General features: G+C 40.5%; 2 protein-coding genes and 1 pseudogene across 2 annotated transcripts; all 3 read left to right on the top strand.

Moving 5' to 3' along the window:
• The first annotated feature begins 502 nt into the window (after positions 1-502).
• LOC115684770 (peroxisome biogenesis protein 7) lies at positions 503-1735 on the top strand. Its single transcript, XM_030609643.2, has one exon. The coding sequence runs from the start codon at positions 595-597 to the stop codon at positions 1552-1554; it is 960 nt and encodes a 319-aa protein (XP_030465503.2). The 5' UTR covers positions 503-594; the 3' UTR covers positions 1555-1735.
• Positions 1736-10709: 8974 nt separating this feature from the next.
• LOC115663206 (cysteine protease XCP2-like) lies at positions 10710-15377 on the top strand (annotated as a pseudogene).
• Positions 15378-17120: 1743 nt separating this feature from the next.
• On the top strand, positions 17121-20807 carry LOC130134605 (uncharacterized). Its single transcript, XM_056312296.1, has 4 exons — positions 17121-17219; positions 19993-20075; positions 20179-20419; positions 20602-20807. The coding sequence occupies exons 1-4, from the start codon at positions 17121-17123 to the stop codon at positions 20743-20745; spliced, it is 567 nt and encodes a 188-aa protein (XP_056168271.1). The 3' UTR covers positions 20746-20807.
• The last annotated feature ends 1577 nt before the right edge of the window (positions 20808-22384 follow it).

Here is a 22384-nt window from a genome sequence, read left to right as displayed (position 1 = left end):
AAACTGGTACACTCGTAACAAATTTACCCTAAACTAATTTTTTGACCACAAAAAACCCACATGTGACAAATTTACCCAAATTGGTAATATTGTGACAAATTTACCCTTTATTAGCGGACCAATTTGAGGTTTTTCGTGCTATTTGCCCCATGGATTTACACATGGACCATACCACGACACCATGTGTCATCCACATCAACAAATTTAACGGTAAAATTTGATGGAAGTTAACGGAGAGTAAATTTGTCATAAGTGCACCAGTTTGAGATAAATTTGTTACAGGTGTACTAATTTGGGATTTTTTGTGATTAGAAAATTAAGTTTTGGTAAATTTATTACGGATATACTAGATTGAGATTTTTCGTGGTAAAAAAATTAGTTTTGAGTAAATTCATCACAAGTTTGTCAGTTTGGGGTTTTTTATGATATTAACCCTTAAAAAATAAAATTTTAAAAATATATATAAAAAAGAAAAAGAAAAAAGCGCCCCGACCCCCCCTCGATCCGACGAGCAACCCTCAAAGTTCAGCTCAAACTACGACCGCAAACCCCCACCCACCAACCGCCGCCGCCGTCGCCGCCGCCGCCGCCGCGATGCCCATCTTCAAGACCCCCTTCAATGGCTACTCCGTCAAGTTCAGCCCCTTCTACGAGGACCGCCTCGCCGTCGCCACCGCCCAGAACTTCGGCATCCTCGGCAACGGCCGCCTCCACGTCCTCTCCCTGCCGCCCTCCCCCGCCGCCCCGATCTCCGAGATCGCCTCCTTCGACACCGCCGACGGCGTCTACGACCTCGCCTGGTCCGAGTCCCACGACTCCCTCCTCGTCGCCGCCGTCGCCGACGGCTCCGTCAAGCTCTACGACACCGCCCTCCCGGCCGCCGGCAACCCCCTCCGCTCCCTCCGCGAGCACACGCGCGAGGTCCAGAGCGTGGACTACAACCCCACCCGCCGCGACTCCTTCCTCTCCGCCGCCTGGGACGACACCGTCAAGCTCTGGACCGTCGACCGCCCCGCCAGCGTCCGCACCTTCAAGGAGCACGCCTACTGCGTCTACTCCGCCGCCTGGAACCCCCGCCACGCCGACGTCTTCGCCTCCGCCTCCGGCGACTGCACCGTCCGCGTCTGGGACGTCCGCGAGCCCGGCTCCACCATGATCATCCCCGCCCACGAGTTCGAGATCCTCTCCCTCGACTGGAACAAGTACGACGACTGCGTCGTGATCGCCACGGGCTCGGTCGACAAGAGCATTCGGATTTGGGATGTGAGGAATTACCGGGTCCCTGTGGCCGTGCTCAACGGGCACGGGTACGCCGTGAGGAAGGTGAGGTTCTCGCCGCACAGGGGGAGCTTGATGGCGTCGTGCTCCTACGACATGACGGTGTGCTTGTGGGATTACATGGTGGAGGATTCGCTCGTGGGGAGGTATGATCATCACACGGAATTCGCTGTGGGCGTCGACATGAGCGTGCTTGTCGAAGGGCTTGTCGCTAGTACAGGTTGGGATGAGCTTGTTTATGTTTGGCAACATGGGACTGATCCTAGAGCTCCTTGAATTAGGATAAAAATTTCATTTTTTTGGGTCGTCCCCTCATTGAGCTGTATCAACTTGGGATCAGGATTCTGAATGGCCAAATTTGAAAGTGTAATTGTCGTTCTACGGTTGATCTTGGTAAATGACTCGCAAATAAATAGACTTTAAATTAGACTCAATAAAGCAGGGAAAATTTCTATTTGCATTCTCAGAATGATGAGTCTGCACTTGTTTTGTTCACCTTGTATGGTATAGCATCAATGACGGTTCTCCTGTGTTTTATTGCTGCGATTGTTTAAACTCAGCTTTCTAGTCTTATTATAAGGATCTAGTTGCTGTTGCTGTAGTGAAATTTGTGTCTCGATTATGAATTTTCTGCGTTGCCTGGTTTGATCAAGGAAAGACCATGTAGCTGCCCCTTCTTGTCATGCGAGGATGAGGTTGACCTATAATATTATGAGTTCCTTTGTTTGGTTAGTGCAGCATTCTTTGATACTTCTTACTTTATGGTCACTCTTTCTAACTTGTATATCACCTGTTCCGGGCATGGGAATTCCAACTTCTTTGACAAAATATTCTGGTGCTTGTCTCAAAACATCGTTTCTTTGTTAATTGTGTTTTTTGAGCATTTCAAATGATATGAAAGTGTCAATTTAATGTCTCTCTCTGACGTGTCTAGTTGGGTTACTTACTATTCTCTGATCTTCTTATGGACAAAATGGGCACTTTAACATAAAATGATGTACTTACATTGAGTGCAACTATTGGCCGAAAGTTCATGTTGTCATTGAGTTTGGTTATAGCTTTGCTCAGTAACTCTGCCAAAGACAGTCATTGATAAAAACTGATATATAGAAACTTTTGGCAATATGAATCTGTTGTTGATAAGTATGGGAGATCCAGCAAAAATAGTTTTTCTGAACTGATCTCTCATAAATATTTGAAGATAGAAATTGTTCATAGTTATCTTCTAAAGCTGAAGTGATCTAAATGCAAGATTCTCAGGATACTGTGTGTTTTTCGAATTTTAGTTTTTTTCTCTTTCTTTCTTTTTTGGTGAATGTCTTATCTACATGCTTGTCAGCGCTTTTTGCTGGGCTCTGTCCCCAGCTTTGGTCTTTTAATTCTCCTAGAAAAGCACAGCCTTACGAGGACTGTGATCCCCATGTATGTCTAATGCTGGTCCCCAAGTAAGGCGATTCTCTTTTTTGATTTTAGTTGCTAAGTCCAGGATGATGTTTAGGATCTCTTCTTTATTCATGGCAGAACACTGGCTTTAATGGAATCGCCTCCTTAATCTTTTGTAATATTTTGCGTGGAAATTTCTGTGGTGTTGCGGGATTGGTAGTATGCTTCCATGCATTCTTTGTTCTTATGAGTTCATTGTTGGCTAATCTTCATAGAAATGAAGGATGCATTGTCATAGTTGTGGCTGCCTTACCCTGGAGCTTGATTTTTTAATCGATCTCTTGCTTTTGCATATAAATGGCTTTTCATCAGTTAGTTTCCATCTAGGAGGTGAGGTCTTTCAATTGCTAGCAAAGAATATTACCATTGTATGCTCCTGGTTCGAGTTATAAAGAGTTTTACATTATCTAGCTGGGAAATGGTATTTGGATCTGAGTGCCAGCCGGAGTTTGATCCTGTCTTGCTTGTTCAATATGACTGTGTTATTATTGGATTACATGGTGGGGGATTTGCTTGTGGGGAGGGCATAACCAACGGATGGGATGGTGGTTGGCCTTGACATGGGTGCACTTGTCAAAGGGCTTCTTGTGAGTACTGGTTGGGATGAGCTTGTTTATGTTTGGCAAATTGGGACTGATCCTAGAGCACCTTAAACTGGAGGTTTTTTTTTTTTTACCTTGTGTGTACCCTCTTTGAGCTGATTTTGCTGTGGTTGTTTAGGTACTTGGAAGCGGGATTTTGAATGGTCCATGTCAAAAGTGTAATACGCATATGATTGTGCTTTGGCTTCTTCAGTCCAGCGATGTGGGTATCTGTATTGCTTGTTTCGCTATTGATCTTGATTAATAAGAATAATTTACGAACAAGTAGACTGTATATTTAAATTGAGAAAATAGCGAAAATCTTTGTTGGAAATTGCATATCATGATTAATTATCTGCATATCGAATTCATTGTAAATTGTGTAGCAGTAAATAGCAGTTGTCCTGTTTTCATTTGCTACGGTGTTTAAACTAATTGGTACAGTCTTCTAATGTGAATAAAAGTGCGATGGCAATAGTTAAAGTAATGTCTGTTCCATGGAGTTTTTGTCGGTTTTAACAAAAGAATGCCTTTTAACTGTTTATTCTTCTGACCAAAAAAAAAGAAAAAGAAAACTGTTTATTCTTCTTGCAATGAGAGTAAACTCAAGTTTCAGTTGACCAGTTCTTTTGTTTGGTTGTGCAACAATCTTTTTGCTCTTACTTAAATTCACTGTCACTGTTTTCCACCACGGAGTAACAAAAGCTATTTCTGTGGCTTTTCATAGGTTCGTTTCTGTCTTATTAGTGCAAGTCTTTCACTCGCTAGCTAAGAACAATACTATTGAGATGGTCCAGGTAATTGAAATCTAGAAGGTTCTCTCTTAATCAAGCTGCGTAATGGTATCAGTATTTGAAAGTCGGTCAAAGTTTTAATGTTGGGCTTACTTTAGCAGCATGTGATGAAGTGATGCGAATGAAGCTGTGAACTAAATCAAGTTAACAAGTTACATCTAGTCAGGTCGCAAGTTTGGTTTAGATGTGAATAATGTGTGGTTAGGTAGCTGTGATTATTGGTGCTTTTCGTACAGTGGTATACACATGCATTTTTTAGCTCCTGAAGAACTGTAATTGCTTATCAGGTTTTTGATGATTCTATAGGGCTTTATTCAGGATCTTTCTGACTTTTAAGATTAGCGAAGCTGGAGTCTTTTCCTGATCTTTTGTTCTTTATCTTTTTTGTTCTTTACTGTCAATTGTCTCCATATTGGGTCAGTCGAGAATTGTTTTGAGGTTTCTAATAATGTAAATCACACACTGAGTGGAGGTCGACGAGTGATTTATGTAGGTATTTTCATATCAAATCGATGGCCTGGTATTCAACATGGAGTCAGAGTCATTTCTTCATCTCTATATTTAAAGATATTCCAATTTTTCCGAGCCAGTATTCTCTTGTTATGTTCTACATCCCAGAAACCCCCTTCACTGCAGCTCCCTTGCTCTGTCCTTCTGTAGTTGATGTCTACTCTTAGTCTCAGTTTTTCTATCATTTGCTCTTTGACATATCTCCTTGTCAAATCCTAACTGAGCTTATGTTTTGAACTGTGTAAGGCTGATTCTATTCCTGCATTCCAAACTCCTCTTAACCTACAATCCTTCTTCAAATCAAACTGTGATGGATTATGTTGTCATATACTGTTACTTTCGTTTTACTATTGTGTCCAAAGCATAAAGCATATGATCAAGTTTAAATGACCTTGGCAGCTGGTTAAACCCTTTTTTACCTGCCATAGAATATTTAATCTTCTTTTTCCCTCATATTGAGTTCCTGTCAAGATTTGCTTCTTTGTGTTTTGCTGCTCTATCTAGTTTTGTGTATATGTTATACTTTCCTGTGAACTGCATTTGACACCGTTGATATAACTGCTCGCTTAAGAATGTCACTGAAGATCTGCAGTTTGAGGTCTGATGGAAGGGGAATACTGCAGAGGCATTAGCAAGTGTGAGAGTTAAAAAATTCGATTCCTTGGGGGAGATCAACTGCTGAGTTTCTTCAATATCTCACTCTCCTTGCTTTCTTGCTTAAGGTTTGTGTCTACAGGGTCAAATCTTAAGAGGGCCTCACTGTGACTGGTGTATAGTATATACTGTCAAGAGACTTTTTGGTGCCTAATACTGTGAGGAGATTCTCATCTCAGGAAAAATTTCAACCGATTTGTTTGTCTTTAACCCACAGGAAATGGTATTTTAACTCAGGCTTTTGTTCGTGACATATGGTTGCAGGTTTGTGGATAAGGACATTCATCTACTGGTCTTGAAGTATGTGGTCCAGAAGATGCATACTTTGCCATATGAAAGCAACAAAAGATACTTGGTCAGTTTTGTCCCTGTGAAGTAATTAGGTTCCTCTTGGTTATTTTTTTAATAGTCGAAATCGCATTGCACTTGTTTTCGCTTACCAAAGTCAAATTGTTGATTTGCCCCAAAGAATTGATTTTCGCTAGAATTGTTAGCTGAAATAATTGGAAGGATTCTGTTAATAAGTCTGAGTATATTCAGTGAATAACCTTTTGCAGGAAATGCATCTCGAAATTATGCTGATCACACTGTTTGAGAACGTTTTGAGATGCATGCTTAGGGTGCCTTGCCTGCTTTGATGAATCATATGAACGTCCAATGTTGATCAAGAATTACGCAGGAAACTTGAGATTTCTGATATTTCCCGTCATTTTCCATTGTATGATGAGCAATGAAGGTAGCAATTCGCAGGAAACTGCTTTGAGGTAATCTAATAAGCGTTCGTATGTTTAGCTCCAAGTCTGAAACGTTCTTACTCAGAATCTCAGTGCTTGAGATGCAATCTGATTGTCCGTTTCAATGTTTTAGCAGACGTATTTGTTCTTCTTTTTTTCCCCAATAAACCGTAGATTTATGTACTATGTGATGTTAATGTGAATTGGTGGGAATACGAGTGTTCTATTTGTATCTCTCTCTCTTTGCTAGCTAGTGATGTCTCACTCCAACATCGAAACGAGACCAGCCAGCCACATCTGGTTGCAGGAATAACTGAGATGAATTCGCACATCTCTCTGTCAGGAAGATTTGCGGGGTCTGATGACCCGATCATCGTCCTCCAATTGCTGGAAATACCATTCAAACTATGAGCCAATTTTTGGTCTCTCTCTGTAATAGACTAAAGCTGTATCAGTAACTCCTTTCTGCAGAAAATGGATAAGTAAAAGAGAACAAAGAAAATATGAGGGTTAAACCCTTTTTTCTTTTGGGGGTCCTAACCACTCATTCAAATCTTTCAACCCCGCAGAACATGAATGCTCTGCCCTAGTTGCTGAAGCAGTCGTTGCAATGAATTGAGCACTTTTCTTTCTCTGTTGTGCAGTTGCCCGAACGTTTTCTACATTCCCGGTCCTGATGATTGTTAATTCTTAGCTTTGCCTGAAAAGCTCATATCGGTAGTATAATCAAGGGTGCAATTGAGTCGAGTTGATATGGTGTCAAGTTTGAGCTTGACTCGATTTGCTTACTCGGTGCTGGAAACTCGACTGAAGTTCGATCGAATATCAAAATTTAGGCTTGAGCTCGAGTCGACTTGAAACTCCAAACACTCAGAGCTTGACTCAATTTAAAAATAGATATATATGTACTCGAGCTCAAGCTTAATAAGCTCGGATATTTTTCTCGCATTGATACATGTGATGTGATGGTACAACATGTAATTATAAAGACTATTGTAATGTATTTTTTAACGAAGTAATAAAAACTCGATTATGCTCTCAAGCTTTTCAAGCCGAGTGATGGTGAGCTTTAGCTCGACTCACCAAAATACTCGAGTTCCCTGACCTCTAGCTTGACTCGAAATGAGGTGAGTCAATTTTGAGCAATTACCCAGTCGAGCTGGCAGCTACTCGAACTTGAGCCACTGGTGAGTAGCTTCAACTTGACTCAGATTCACCTGACTATAGATATGTCCATGGCGAGTTTAACATTTTAACCCCCCGATCATTTCTTTCTTCTCCAAATCCGCGATTCCCACGACAAAATCGAAATCTCAAGACAAGTTTTCATTGCTAGCGTCTATGTCCATAGGAAGCGACTCATCTCAAGTGTTATTCAATGGATCTAAGCAAAATGAAGACATTCTGGCGAAGTGAAGACTTGAAGGATTGTCCTCTACTAGAATCTTGCAATTACTATCACATTGTCTATTTTGCAAAAGAAAGCTGCAAAGTGATGGTCCCATTTGATTTGACTAGAAAATCACGTTCTTTTTTCCTAAACAATCCTCACCAGCTCAAGACAAAGCTGCAATGTTGGAAATCAAAACCCCACCTCCCATCTAATCTTTTCACAGAACATGAATGCTCTGCCCTAGTTGCTGAAGCAGTCGTTGCAATGAATTGAGCACTTTTCTTTCTCTGTTGTGCAGTTGCCCGAACGTTTTCCACATTCCCAGTCCTGATGATTGTTAATTCTTAGCTTTGCCTGAAAAGCCCATATCGGTAGTATAATCAAGGGTGCAATCGAGTCGAGTTGATACGGTGTCAAGTTTGAGCTTGACTCGATTCGCTTACTCGGTGCTGGAAACTCAACTGAAGTTCGATCACATATCAAAATTTAGGCTTGAGCTCGAGTTGACTTGAAACTCCAAACACTCAGAGCTCGACTCAATTTAAAAACAGATATATATGTACTCGAGCTCAAGCTTAATAAGCTCAGATATTTTTCTCGCATTGATACATGTGATGTGATGGTACAACATGTAATTCTAAAGACTATTGTAATGTATTTTTTAACAAAGTAATAAAAACTCGATTATGCTTGCTAGCTTTTCAAGCCGCGTGATGGCGAGCTTTAGCTCGACTCACCAAAATACTCTAGTTCCCTGACCACTAGCTCGACTCGAAATGAGGTGAGTCAATTTTGAGCAATTACCCAGTCGAGCTGGCGGCTACTCGAACTTGAACCACTGGTGAGTAGCTTCAACTTGACTCAAATTCACCCGACTATAGATATGTCCATGGCGAGTTTAACATTTTAACCCCCCGATCATTTCTTTCTTCTCCAAATTCGCGATTCCCGCGACAAAATCGAAATCTCAAGACAAGTTTTCATTACTAGCATCTATGTCCATAGGAAGCGACTCATCTCAAGTGTTATTCAATGGATCTAAGCAAAATGAAAACATTCTGGTGAAGTGAAGACTTGAAGGATTGTCCTCTACTAGAATTTTGCAATTACTATCACATTGTCTATTTTGCAAAAGAAAGCTGCAAAGTGATGGTCCCATTTGATTTGACTAGAAAATCACGTTCTTTTTTCCTAAACAATCCTCACCAGCTCAAGACAAAGCTGCAATGTTGGAAATCAAAACCCCACCTCCCATCTAATCTTTTCACAGAACATGAATGCTCTGCCCTAGTTCCTGAAGCAGTCGTTGCAATGAATTGAGCACTTTTCTTTCTCTGTTGTGCAGTTGCCCGAACGTTTTCCACATTCCCAGTCCTGATGATTGTTAATTCTTAGCTTTGCCTGAAAAGCCCATATCGGTAGTATAATCAAGGGTGCAATCGAGTCGAGTTGATACGGTGTCAAGTTTGAGCTTGACTCGATTCGCTTACTCGGTGCTGGAAACTCAACTGAAGTTCGATCGAATATCAAAATTTAGGCTTGAGCTCGAGTCGACTTGAAACTCCAAACACTCAAAGCTCGACTCAATTTAAAAACAGATATATATGTACTCGAGCTCAAGCTTAATAAGCTCGGATATTTTTCTCGCATTGATACATGTGATGTGATGGTACAACATGTAATTCTAAAGACTATTGTAATGTATTTTTCAACAAAGTAATAAAAACTCGATTATGCTCGCTAGCTTTTCAAGCCGAGTGATGGCGAGCTTTAGCTCGACTCACCAAAATACTCGAGTTCCCCGACCACTAGCTCGACTCGAAATGAGGTGAGTCAATTTTGAGCAATTACCCGGTCGAGCTGGCAGCTACTCGAACTTGAGCCACTGGTGAGTAGCTTCAACTTGACTCAGATTCACCCGACTACGAGATATGTCCATGGCGAGTTTAACATTTTAACCCCGATCATTTCTTTCTTCTCCAAATCCGCGATTCCCGCGACAAAATCGAAATCTCAAGACAAGTTTTCATTACTAGCATCTATGTCCATAGGAAGCGACTCATCTCAAGTGTTATTCAATGGATCTAAGCAAAATGAAGACGTTCTGGTGAAGTGAAGACTTGAAGGATTGTCCTCTACTAGAATCTTGCAATTACTATCACATTGTCTATTTTGCAAAAGAAAGCAGCAAAGTGATGGTCCCATTTGATTTGACTAGAAAATCACGTTCTTTTTACCTAAACAATCCTCACCAGCTCACGACAAAGCTGCAATGTTGGAAATCGAAACCCCAGCTCACAGACATTTTATTTTCACACATATTCTTTTTACGAACATGCATGGGAGAAATATATCCTCAATTAAACTTTCATATGTATGACTTGTACCATTCACGAAATTTTTTGATAAATAAGTCTATACAATATTTATCGCAAAATCTAATACAACATCATCTAGATACAATGAGAGAGAGAGAGAGAGAGAGAGAGAGAGAGAGAGAGAGAGAGAGAGAGAGAGAGAGAGAGAGAGAGTAGTTGGATTGGACTGTTATATTTCTTCCCCACTTAACTCCTTAGTCAAGGATCCATCAGAAAAGGAAAAAAAAAACCCTAGTTAGAACAGTCTAAAAATGTGGACCTATGCCAACTAATTAAAAAGACAGTTTGAGCTTGATATGATGAGATTGTGATGTATACCCTTGATAGAAGCAGCTTAATCATATATGTTGGAGTGCCTCCTTGCTTCAATTTGGCCTCATTGTTGCTACCAACATTGCTAACGTGGGCTCACAAGAAACACTTCCAATTTGGATTCAAGAAGTTAAATAAGAAAATACACAGTTTTATATGGGGGTCCTTTTGTGCCCAATGTTAAATTTATCCTTTTTTCCCCTTTGGTGGAGCAAGTACTGCAGTTTCAAAATTTATAGTACCTAAATATATGTAAAGTTATAATCTCTGTATATATTTCGATATATTTTGATTACTTTAACACGTTGTAGTCGAAACCTTTCACATGGAAAGATCTGATAGAAGTGCAAAGAGAAATATATAACAACATTTAAAAGTCAAATTTCGATTAATCATACAGCTCCGAGCAGAGCTACTTATTATAAATTTCGAAAGTCCTTGTCATCGTGGATTAGGTTGATTGTTAATCTAATGGAATTAAAGCTTTTGTCATCCGTCATTGAAAACGTGGGATGGTGAAGCACGGACAGGGAAAGGAAAAAGAGAAAAGAAGTACTTGGGCTGACTGGTAGTTAATGCTGCGAATTCCCATCTTATAAACAAACCCTACGCAACGAGAGAGAGACCAGCTCTCACACCAAGTTAAGCACTGTTCTCTGAATCCCAGTTGAGAGAACATCATGGGTTCTTCTTCAAGAACTCATCATCAACTAGATCTTGCCTTCCTCTTCTTTGCTTCACTTACATGCCTGTCTCTGTCACATACTTCTCTCCCCAGTGAGTATTCGATCATCGGCCATGGACAGGACCAAAACGACGCCATTTCGGACGAACGGGTCATCGAGCTCTTCCAGAGATGGAAGGCGAAGCACAAGAAGGTGTACAATCATGCGGAGGAGGCCGAGAAGCGGCTCGAGAACTTCAAGAGTAACTTGAGATACGTAGTGGAGAGAAATAGGGAGGGCAAGAGGTCAGGCGATGACAAGAGGCATAGCGTGGGGCTGAACAAGTTTGCTGACTTGAGCAACGAGGAGTTCAAGCAACTTTACTTGTCCAAGGTGAAGAAGTCGGTCAACCAAAAGTGGAGGGCCACAAGAGAGAGCTTGAGGAGGAGCGAGAGGAAGGGAGTGGAGTCTTGCGAGGCACCATCTTCTTTGGATTGGAGGAACTATGGCGTCGTCACTGGTGTGAAGTACCAAGGACAATGCGGTACGTCTTTGACCTGCTAATTTGATTGGTTTTGCTTCTTTCATCATAATTTTTGGGGTGTATTTTGCTGATCTCTAAGATGACATCACAAAATCATTAGGAACATACCTTATCCTATCTTCTAGATTTATATGTTTATATCGAGTGGTTCATAGTTCAAAAATCATCATGACCCACGATTGACCGTGTTATTTTCAAAACCGTGATTTGCTTTGTTCCACTCATGCATCATCCCTATAACACGAGCATGCGTGACATTAGATAGTACCGAGTCTAATCGGACTTGAAGCTGTATCTAAAGTTTGAGATTTGTATTCAATCTGATTCGGACTAATCACCGTGTTAGCTTAATATTAAGCTTTATTATGCTTGAACATACGATAAATTTTTTTGGGAATTCTGTTTCGATAGTTGGCAAGTGAGATATTGAGAGAACATGGTCTGCATGCACGTGAACAAGATGCCATTGACTTGACCACTAGAAATTCTTCTTTGTCGTATGTTATTGGTTTGGTCAAATATAAGAAGGTAAGACCACTAGGTTCAAAAACATCGAATTATGTTTTCCGAATACGACTATATGAAATAATTAGTGAGCCCTTGGTGTTGTCGGGTAATTTAATGATAAACGTGGCCAGGTTTCAACCCAATCACTGCACTGCAAGAACATTAGGTAAGTTTGGACTGATTCTGTAGCGATGCAATCGATCTTAGCAATATAGGGACATCGAGGTCCTTAAGAATTTTCACTGTAGAAGGTCCAAATTGTAAGAGAAACCCGCGAAGTTCATGGGACTGCCGATAAATGTAAAAGCTTGAGTTGTTAGGAAACAGGGAGTCACATGTTATCGCCTGTGTGAAGGCTAAAAATAGGATGGAATGGTGAAATCTTGGAGCGTTTTGATCTATGAAAGAGGTTTTAAGAAAGTTAAATATGCCTGAGAAATGAGCAGAAGAGAATTGCCTGATCTTAGTAAAATTCCATCTGGTAAGATTAGAAGAGGATTGGAAAGCCTCCCTCGACTTGACAACCCTAAAGTTTCTTCTCATACGCTTTGACGTCGACAACATGAAAATTTGCCGATCAACCAGAAATAAATAATTGAGCTTCGGAATCAGGCTGTGGCCGTATGGATTATTGAATATTCGCATCCTTGTTTTGTACCACTATGCAGGTTAGATATGCGCAGAAACAAAATAAAGAGCTTGTAGCTCATAGATACGATTAAGTTTAGCAGAAATAGAAGAGAGAGAGCTTTTCGGCTCCATATTTTCTGGAAGAACGAAGTAAAAATTCTCGGTGTTTGAAGAACCCGATTCAAAACCAACAATTTGTAACGTGACACTTTAAATTTGATCCTGTGTTTAGGTTGTCTGTCGCCTGATAATATCAACAATTCTTTAGGATCAAAATGTTTTCCCAAGCATATTATTAAACCAATTGCTAGATTTTGTTACAGTAGGATGTAAATTATGGGTTCTCAATCTTATGGATGCAAATTGTGATCGAAGTCGCAGTTCAGGCACTCAGGTGCTTGTTTATTGTGTGTTTTTGGGTGATTTTCTCTCGAATATCGCTTGAATGTTGCACTCGATCCACGATCATAGGAAGTTGTTGGGCATTCTCTTCGACCGGAGCCATGGAAGGAATCAATGCACTCAAAACCGGGGACCTGATCAGCCTTTCGGAGCAAGAGCTCGTGGACTGCGTCACCACCAACTATGGATGCGGTGGTGGCTACATGACCAACGCCTTCGAATGGGTCATCAACAACGGCGGAATCGATTCGGAAGAAGACTATCCCTACACCGGCGTGGCAGGTGTCTGCAACGTCACCAAGGTTCGGTCCCGTATGATTCGTATCTTGACATCCTGCATGTGCAAGTCTGAGAGTTCATAAATTTTTGTTTATGAACATCATGTGCTTATGTTTCATTGAATTCACTGATGAGAATGTATCTTTATCCACTTTCCCCTGAATTTATATATGGTCTCATTTGGTCTCTAGGCCATGGAGGCAAAACAAATGCAATGAGTGAATTGTTTTGGAGTAAATTCGATACGCATCTTCTTGAGGGAATTACGTGTGACGTCATAGGAAACATGATGAATAGCATTAGTCTTTTGCCATGTATCTGATTTAGAGTTGATTTTGTTCAATCAGAAGGAGTATAACAAGGCGGTGAGCATTGACGGGTACGTGGTCGTGTATCCGTCAGACAATGCTCTTCTCTTCTCCGTCGTTCAACAGCCGATTAGCGTCGCCATGGACGGCTCCGCAAAAGATTTTCAGCTCTACACTTCGGTAGGTCTTAATTCGTTATGTTCTCACACGAAAACAATTTTGCATACAAACCATTTGATTGATGATTCTGCGAATCAACACATTAGGGAATCTACGACGGTAACTGTTCAAACAATCCTGGCGACATCACCCACGCGGTCCTAATAGTTGGTTATGGCTCTAAAGGTGGCGAAGATTATTGGATTGTGAAGAACTCCTGGGGAACAGATTGGGGCGTGGAAGGATACTTCCTGATACGAAGAAACACCGACCTACCGTTCGGTGTATGTGCCATCAACGCGATGGCTTCTTACCCGACAAAGAGTCTTCCGCGCCGTCTCCCTATCCGTCGTTCCGCCCCCCCCACCACCCCCCCCCATTCACTCCCCCACCGCCGCCTCCGCCATCGCTGTTAGAAATTAAACCAAATTCATTATTTCAAGCTTGTTGAGGGAATCGATGAAATGTCGTTGATGTCGAGACCGTCGATAAACTGCCGAGTTGACGATATTGATGACTGTTCAGTGTCATGAGTTACATAGAGTTTTTATTATATTGCTGCTTTCAAAATGTCTCTTCATGTCTCGATGTCTATTTAATGTTTTGAGAGTTCCCAGGAGTCTATCTCATTGGAATGTTGGTCTTATTTAAGAGTCATTTACGAGTTTGTTCAAGAGTCATGTATCAAGCCTATATAAAGGCAAGTCTTATAATTATGTAAGATATATGATATAAGGTGAAATAAAGAGAATAGAAAAGTCTATCTATCTCCTTCTCCTCTCTGAGATTGTGTGAATTGTGAGTGTTTCACCTTCAAATTTATCCCATCAAATTAATATCAGAGCTTACGGTTTGTGATCATTGCCTCAACAAACAATCAACTTCCTCTTCAATACCCTTGTCTTACCAAAGATAGATATGGTAATTGGGCTACTAGAATGAACGCCTTGCTCGGTGCGCATGGCGTATGGGAGATTGTCAACACTGGCTATGATGAGCCAGAGGACAAAGCCACCTTGAATCAAACTCAGAGGAATAACTCGGAGAAGGTTCGCACAAAAGATCAATTAGCTCTATCGATCATCTGTCAAGCCCCGGATGATTCTATGTTTGAGAAGGTCTTGAATGTTTCTACTTCAAAGGAGGCGTGGGAGATCCTTTACAACATGCACCAAGGAGTAGAAAAAGTGAAGAAGATCCGTCTTCAAACTTTGCGAGGCGAATTCAAGGTAATCCGTATCAAAGAATCTGAAGTGATTGCTGATTATTTCACAAGAGTTTTGGCGATTGTCAACCAGATGAAATGAAATGATGAAGATGTTTCAGACGTTCGTGTCATTGAGAAGATTCTTTGGTCATTAGACAAGAAGTTTGACCATATTGTTGTTGCGATCGAAGAGTCCAAAGACATGGACGCTATGACAATTGATGAGCTTCTAGGTTCCTTATAAGCTCATGAAGAAAGACTTAGAAGGAACAAGAATGAGTCGGTGGAGGAAGTACTCCAAAGTCGGTTATCTATCCGAGAAGAGAAGGACCAAAGTAGTAATCTTGTGTAGTCTCGAGGGATTAATCAAGATCGTGATCGAGGTTGAGGCCGAGGTCGATTTCAAGGTAGAGGTCGTGGACGAAGCAGAGGAGATGTTGCCCGCAATGGAAACCAATACCAGAGTCAAAAAGGTGTTCGTGGAAGAGGAACGAACTCGAGACAATAATGGTATGATAAATCGAAAGTTCGATGTTATCATTGTAATAAACTTGGTCATTATGCTTTTGCGTGTTGGAATAAAGATGGTAGTGGAGTAGACGAAAAAGCGAACTTGGTAAATGATGCCGATCCAGTTCTTTTATTGGCGTTTAAAGAAGATGAAGGTGAACAAAGCAATACGTGGTATTTGGATACCGGATCAAGCAACTACATGTGTGGAAGAAAGGAAATGTTTGCCGAATTGGATGAGACAATCAAAGGGAAAGTCTAGTTCGGTGATGATTGTAAAATTCTTGTTGAAGGCAAAGGTACAATTTTGATTCGTCCGAAGAACGGTGCACATCAGTTTATTTCTAATGTTTATTATGTTCCAAAAATGTCAAGCAATATCTTGAGTTTGGGACAGCTTCTTGAGAAAGGTTATACTGTCCACATGAAAGATCTTAGCCCTATGCTAAGAGACCAAAATAATAAACTGGTTGCAAATGTGAAGATGTCAAAGAACCGGATGTTTCTTCTCAATATAAAAAATGAAATGGCTTGATGTTTAAAGGCATGTGTGGATGATCCTTCCTGGTTGTGGCATTTGAGGCTTAGCCATCTTAATTTTGGCGGACTCATTATGCTCTCTCGCAAGAAGATGGTGTATGGCTTACCACATATTGATCATCCCAATCAAGTATGTGGAAAGTGTGTTATAAGTAAGCATTTTAGAAATAGCTTTCCAAAGAAAGCAACATATCAAGCGAAGAAGCCACTTGAATTGATTCATTCGGACGTGCGTGGTTCAATCACTCCTCAGTCGTATGGTAATCATCGATACTTTGTTACATTTATTAATGATTTTACTCGAAAAACCTGAGTGTATTTCTTGAAGGAGAAATCGGAAGTGTTTGATGCGTTCAAACAATTCAAGAGGTTAGTTGAAAAGGAGAGTGGCTATTTCATCAAAGCCATGAGAACCGATCGTGGAGGAGAATTCATTTCAGCCACATTCAACAAATTCTGTGAAGATCATGGAATTCGGCGTTTCTTGACGGCTCCATATTCTCCCCAACAAAATGGCGTGGCTGAACGGAAAAATAGAACCATTCTTGACATGGTTCGAAGCATGTTGAAAAGCAAGAATTTGCCCAAAGAGCTTTGGGGTGACGCTATTATGTGTGCAGTATATCTACAAAATAGATGTCCCATAAATGGCCTTGAAGGCGTAACTCCACAAGAAGCGTGGAGCGGGAGAACACCTAGTGTTTCATATTTGAGAATTTTCTAGAGCATTGCATATGCTCACATCTCGGACCAAAAAAGATCAAAATTGGAAGACAAGAGCAAAAAGCTCATGTTTATTGCGTATGACTCTTCTTCTAAAGCCTATTGATTATTTAATCCGAACACTTTGAAAGTGTATATAAGCCAAGATGTCAAGTTCGATGAAGGAGGCTTGTGGGAAGACTATCCAAAAGATGATGTAAATGTTTGTGGTGATTCCAGCCAAATGGAGTTGAAGGATCACTCTTCACCTTCTTCTCCACTATCTTCTTCGAGTTCATCACCGTCGACTTCTTCAAACGGTGTCAATGAACCGTTGGTGCCAAGAACGAGGAGATTGTCCGAGATTTATGAAAGTACCGATGAGCTTCACCTTGTGTGTCTTCTTGCCGATTGTGAACTACTTCTTTACGATGATGCTGCCAAAGAAGAATAATGGAGAAAAGCCATGAATGAAGAAATTGAAGCCATCGAGAAGAATCAAACATGGGAACTTGCGGGTTCTTCCGAAGGACAAGAAATTGATCGGTATGAAATGGGTGTATAAAGCCAAGAAAAATGAGAAATGAGACATGGCAAAGTATAAGGCCAGGTTAGTCGTGAAGGGGTACAAGCAAAAACCCGGGATCGACTATGAAGAGATATTTGCTCCTGTCATCTGCATGGAAGCGGTTAGATTGATGATTTCGGTTGTAGTACAAAATAATTAACGAATTTATTAAATAGATATCAAATCAGCATTTTTAAATAGCATCCTCGATGAAGAGATTTATGTTGAGCAATCCAAGGGGTTCATTGTGAAAGGTCATGAAGACAAAGTGTTGCGGTTGAAGAAAACTGTCTATGGACTTAAACAAGCCCCGAGAACATGGAATTCTAGAATCGATGCCTATTTCAAAGCAAATGGCTTCTCTCAATGTCCATGCGAGCATGCATTTTATTTGAAGCATGAAAAAGGTGATGTTTTGTTGGCATGTTTATATGTCGATGATCTTATTTTTACGGGAAATAATCCATCGATGATCGATGCATTTAAAACGTCGATGGTGAAGGAATTTAAGATGACCGATTGTTGCGACCTAACCTCCCGTGGTGCACTACATAGGGCTTTGGCTAATGTATTGCTAAGTCTAAACCTAGCTCGGGCTCTCCCAAGCCCATACCAATTCGCAACTTAAGTTCAAGTTATTTATCATGCAAGATCATTTCAATTAGGAGTCGCCACTAATCTATTTTTGGTGGGTCGATTAGAAACCCAAGTAAAGTATCGGGAGTTCTACTTTACTCCTACGAACCAGAGATTATGGATTCGGGGACCTGATTACACCAGGTTAACCTAATGCCCATTTCGGTACCTTTTCACTTTTATTAAAAAATATTTAGCAGGCAACTTGGATTGATTTTAACCTAGGTTACTAACATGTAGGGAGTGATCAAGCGAGTGCGCAACCATTAAAATAACAATCAATTAACAAAGCAAGCTATTGAGTTGGAAGGAAGTAAAGCAAATAAACACACCAAAACAATCTAATATTTTTTTTGGGTTTTCTTTTATTTAAAAAATTAAGAGTAATCCTTACCTAAAAAAAAATTAAGAGTAATCTATATGACATGCGATTTTTTTTGTAATTTTTTAGGAAAACAATCAAAGATAAGAAAAATATCATTCACCAAAAATATCGATAATTCAAAATTGGAAACATTATCTCAACTTGATATTTTCGCAAATATAGAATCAATATCTTAATCTTAAGGCTCAAAGATCAAGATAAATTTTCTGACCGCGCAATCTAATAATTCCATCTAAGGGCTTATAGATAGAATCAAAAGATTATATTGCGTTGCGGATTAGGAGATAAATCCTAATCGATCTATGCTTATCACTCAAAATATGCACATTAGATATTGATAAACATATATTAGGCAATAAATTATCCAAATCAAATTCGGATGAGATTTTACCTAATCTTGCAGATAATGTTTCTAACTTCGTAACACCTCGGGATCGTGGATCACGGCTTGCGGATGAGGTTCGGTATGGTGACAATAGCTCTCGGTAGGACTCACATTTGTAAGTGCTCGGTCGTGAGAGGGCTTTTACGTTGACAACAGCATGGACAGTTCCACAAGGATATTAGCAAAATGGAGTTTGCTTGGATGAAGAATATTGACTCAATCAATGCTAGACCAGCCTTAAGTGATCCTGTAAAATAAAACTCGGGTGTGGTAAGAACAATAAAACAACAAGCTATAGCGTCGGACGAGACTGGGACCAACTGAATTGTCGGCTTGCAATTTTGGGGTTGAAGATAACTGGTCGCGGGCTGATGCAAGCACCGGTTGAGCAAGCGGTACTATTGATCATGGCTTACACTACACTCAGTCTAAATCATTTCAGCTTAGAGCCTATTTAGACAGTGATTATGGTGGAGACATCGATGATCGAAAAAGCACTACGGGCTTTGTATTTTTCTTGTGTGACACTGCTTTTGCGTGGTCATCAAAGAAGTAACCCAGTATTACTCTATCAACGTGTGAAGCTAAATATGTAGCAGCGTCCTCATGTGTTTGTCATGCGATGTGGTTGAGAAGGTTACTCAAAGAGATTCACATGGAGCAAGTGAAATCGACGGAGATTTTTGTCAATAATGTTTTTGCGATTGCTTTGGCGAAAAATCCAGTTTTTCACGAACGAAACAAGCATATCGATGTTTGATATCATTTCAATCGAGAGCAAGTAAAAGAGAAAGAGATCGAAATTTCTCATGTGAAGACCGGAGATCAAGTAGCCGATATTTTTACGAAACCTCTCAAGGTCGATGCATTTCAGTTGTTGAAGAGCCTACTTGGAATGATCAATGGAACGGAATTTGGTTTAAGGGGGAGTGTTAGAAATTAAATCATGTTAAATATGTCTTGAATTTTATGTACTCGGTCCAATTTATCACCCGACCCGACATATTTTTTGTGCGACCCGAAAGTGGAGAAAAATTGAGATTTAGGAGCACTATTTTTTGGGAGCACTATTTATACTGCGGCTAGGGTTTTTTCATTGGATAGTGAGAGAATTTTGTTTTCAGAGAGTTTTGTGAGCCGTGAGCTTTTGTCGTTGTTTCGACTTCTGAAAACTGTACTCTATTTGATTATAGTGGAATCTTGTCTTGCCTCACCCGTGGACGTAGATCACCTTGTGATCGAACCACGTAAATCCCTGTGTTCTGTATTTATATTTCCGCGTCTGTTACTAACAAATCAAATTCATTGTTTTAGGCTTGTCAAGGGAATCGATGAAATGTGTTGATGTCGAGACCATCGATGAACTACCGAGTTGTCGATATTGATGACTATTCAGTGTCATGAGTTAAATAGAGTCTTTATTATATTGTTGCTTTCAAAGCATCTCTTCGTGTCTCGATGTCTAGTTAATGTTTTGAGAGTTCCCAGAAGTCTATCTCATTGGAATGTTGCTCTTATTTACGAGTCATTTATGAGTTTATTCAAGAGTCATGTATAAAGCCTACATTAAGGTAAGTCTTGTAATTGTGTAAGATATGAGATATAAGATGAAATAAAGAGAACAAAGAAGTCTATCCATCTCCTTCTCCTCTCTGAGATTGTGTGAATTTTGAGTGTTTCACCTTCAAATTTATCCCATCAATTGCCGCCGTCCCCGTCTCCTTCGCCCACCGAATGCGGAGACTTCTCGTATTGCCCCAGCGACGAGACGTGCTATTGCCTCTTTGAGTTCTACGATCTCTGCCTAATTTACAGCTGTTGTCCTTATGAGAATGTGGTGTGTTGCACCGGGACCGGCGATTGCTGCCCGAGTAATTATCCGATCTGTGATGTTGAAGAGGGACTGTGTCTCAGGGTATGTGAACTTGAATCTTAAGGCTTCAGGTTCTTTAGTCAATTTCAACATCGCTCATTCATATTACAAATTCACTGATCATATTTCACAACTGAAGTACATAATCATCTGTGCTAGGAATTTAGTCCTATCTTTTTATACCTGCGTCGAACTCTTACGCTTCTCTTGCTTAATCCTAACAGAATGTTGGAGATTACTTGGGAGTCGCCTCAAGGAGGCGAAAGATGGCAAAGCACAAACTCCCGTGGAATCGGTTTGAAGAAAACCAGAACAAGATTTACCGACCATTGGTGTGGAAGAGGAACCGTCTCGCGGCAATTCGCTGACCACTAGGGAAGCGCCAAATGGGCCGAACATCTGTCAGTTTTGATACTAGTAATCGTCGGCAATCTAGGCATCGACCAAAACCCTGTATCAGGCTCATGTAGATATGTATGGATTTGAGCATGTCCTGGCTTCAGGTCAATGGTTATTTTTCTTCACTACATCATATGTATTATGTACACTACTTGCAATTACTGCTACCGGTACTTATTGTTTCGTTCTAGCCGAAGTCGATGCTTGAACATCTCTGCGTCATTCCGGAATCTGAATATAAGGAGAATATAGTCAAATAATGTGTTTTTCATCTTATTTTTCTGCATTTTGGAGGGTTGGGTTGGGGGCACATTTACCAATGAGGTCGGAGAATCCTTGCTTGGCCATAGGTGAGAGCAATAACCCTCGCGCGTGGTGGCGGCAGTGCCACCACATGCTTGAAACAACGAGAGGTTTAATTGACCCTTGTTTGATCGTCGTGAGGACCTACCGACCCTCACTTGTAATGTAACGACTTGGTCCGACAAGGGCGGAGAGTGGTCACCGGGGACAGAGAGATTAAATAAGGAACAACTCCTAGTAGGCTTTTAGGACGACAAATGAGGCAAGATAAACCGAATTGTACTTCGATAGGGGCAGAGCATGCCTATGATAAATATGTGTGTGTGCACGCGCGCGCACGCACAAATTAGAATTAATTCACGAAGGCACCTTTTGAGGTAAATGCTAACTTTGTTTTAAAACTCCAAAGTTAAGTGTGCATCTTGATAGTGTTCTAACAAGTACACCAAAGGACAAAACCACGTAGCTCACTTCCTATGCAACCAAATATATATAGGGTCAGGGATTTGATTATACTAGTTATCCGACTAATGCGTTTTCGATACCTAAAATTGATTATTTGTCAACTAAGTGTCACATACGGTCTTTCATTATATTATGAGTCCTAAAGCTGCCGTCAGCTAAATGTTTTATGCGATGTTTTTGTAATTATTATGATCCTAAAAATGTAACCTAATATTTAACTAGAACACGCAAATGACGACGCAAAAGTGATATAAAAGAATCACAACCAATTCGTCAAAAAAAATAATAAAGGTACATTAAAAGATAAAGTGTAGTAAATTAACACTACAAAAAAACATGTAATTTGCGACGGAAATTTTTCATCGCAAATTTTGCGACGAAATTTGCGACGGATTATATTTTCCGTCGCAAATTTGCGACGAACTTATTTCCGTCGCAAATTTGCGACGGAATTTGCGACGGATGAATAATCCGTCAGAAATTTGCGACGGAATTTTTATACGTCGCAAATTCCGTCACAAATTTGCGACGGAAATAAAAAACCGTCGCTAATTTCGTCGCAAATTTGCGACGGAAAAAAGTTCGTCGCAAATTTGCGACGGAAAAAAAAAACCGTCGCAAATTTGCGATGGAAATAAGTTCGTCGCAAATTTGCAACGGAAAATAAATCCGTCGCAAAATTTTCGTCTCAAATTTCCGACGGAAAAAAAAACCGTCGCCACATCCGTCGCAAATTTGTGATGAAAACGCACGTCCGTCGCAAATTTGTAGTTTATTAGCCCGTGATATTCCAGCCCTATCTCTCTCTCGCTCTCTCTCGCTTTTCTCCCTCTTTCATAT

This window comes from Syzygium oleosum, unplaced genomic scaffold (genome assembly GCF_021117445.2).
Source record: "Syzygium oleosum isolate NSW1041296 unplaced genomic scaffold, Sole_v2.1 Sole_v2.01, whole genome shotgun sequence".
NCBI lineage: Eukaryota > Viridiplantae > Streptophyta > Magnoliopsida > Myrtales > Myrtaceae > Syzygium > Syzygium oleosum.
The sequence above is the reverse complement of the archived record's forward strand: the minus strand, read 5'-3'. Positions and strand labels throughout refer to the sequence as shown.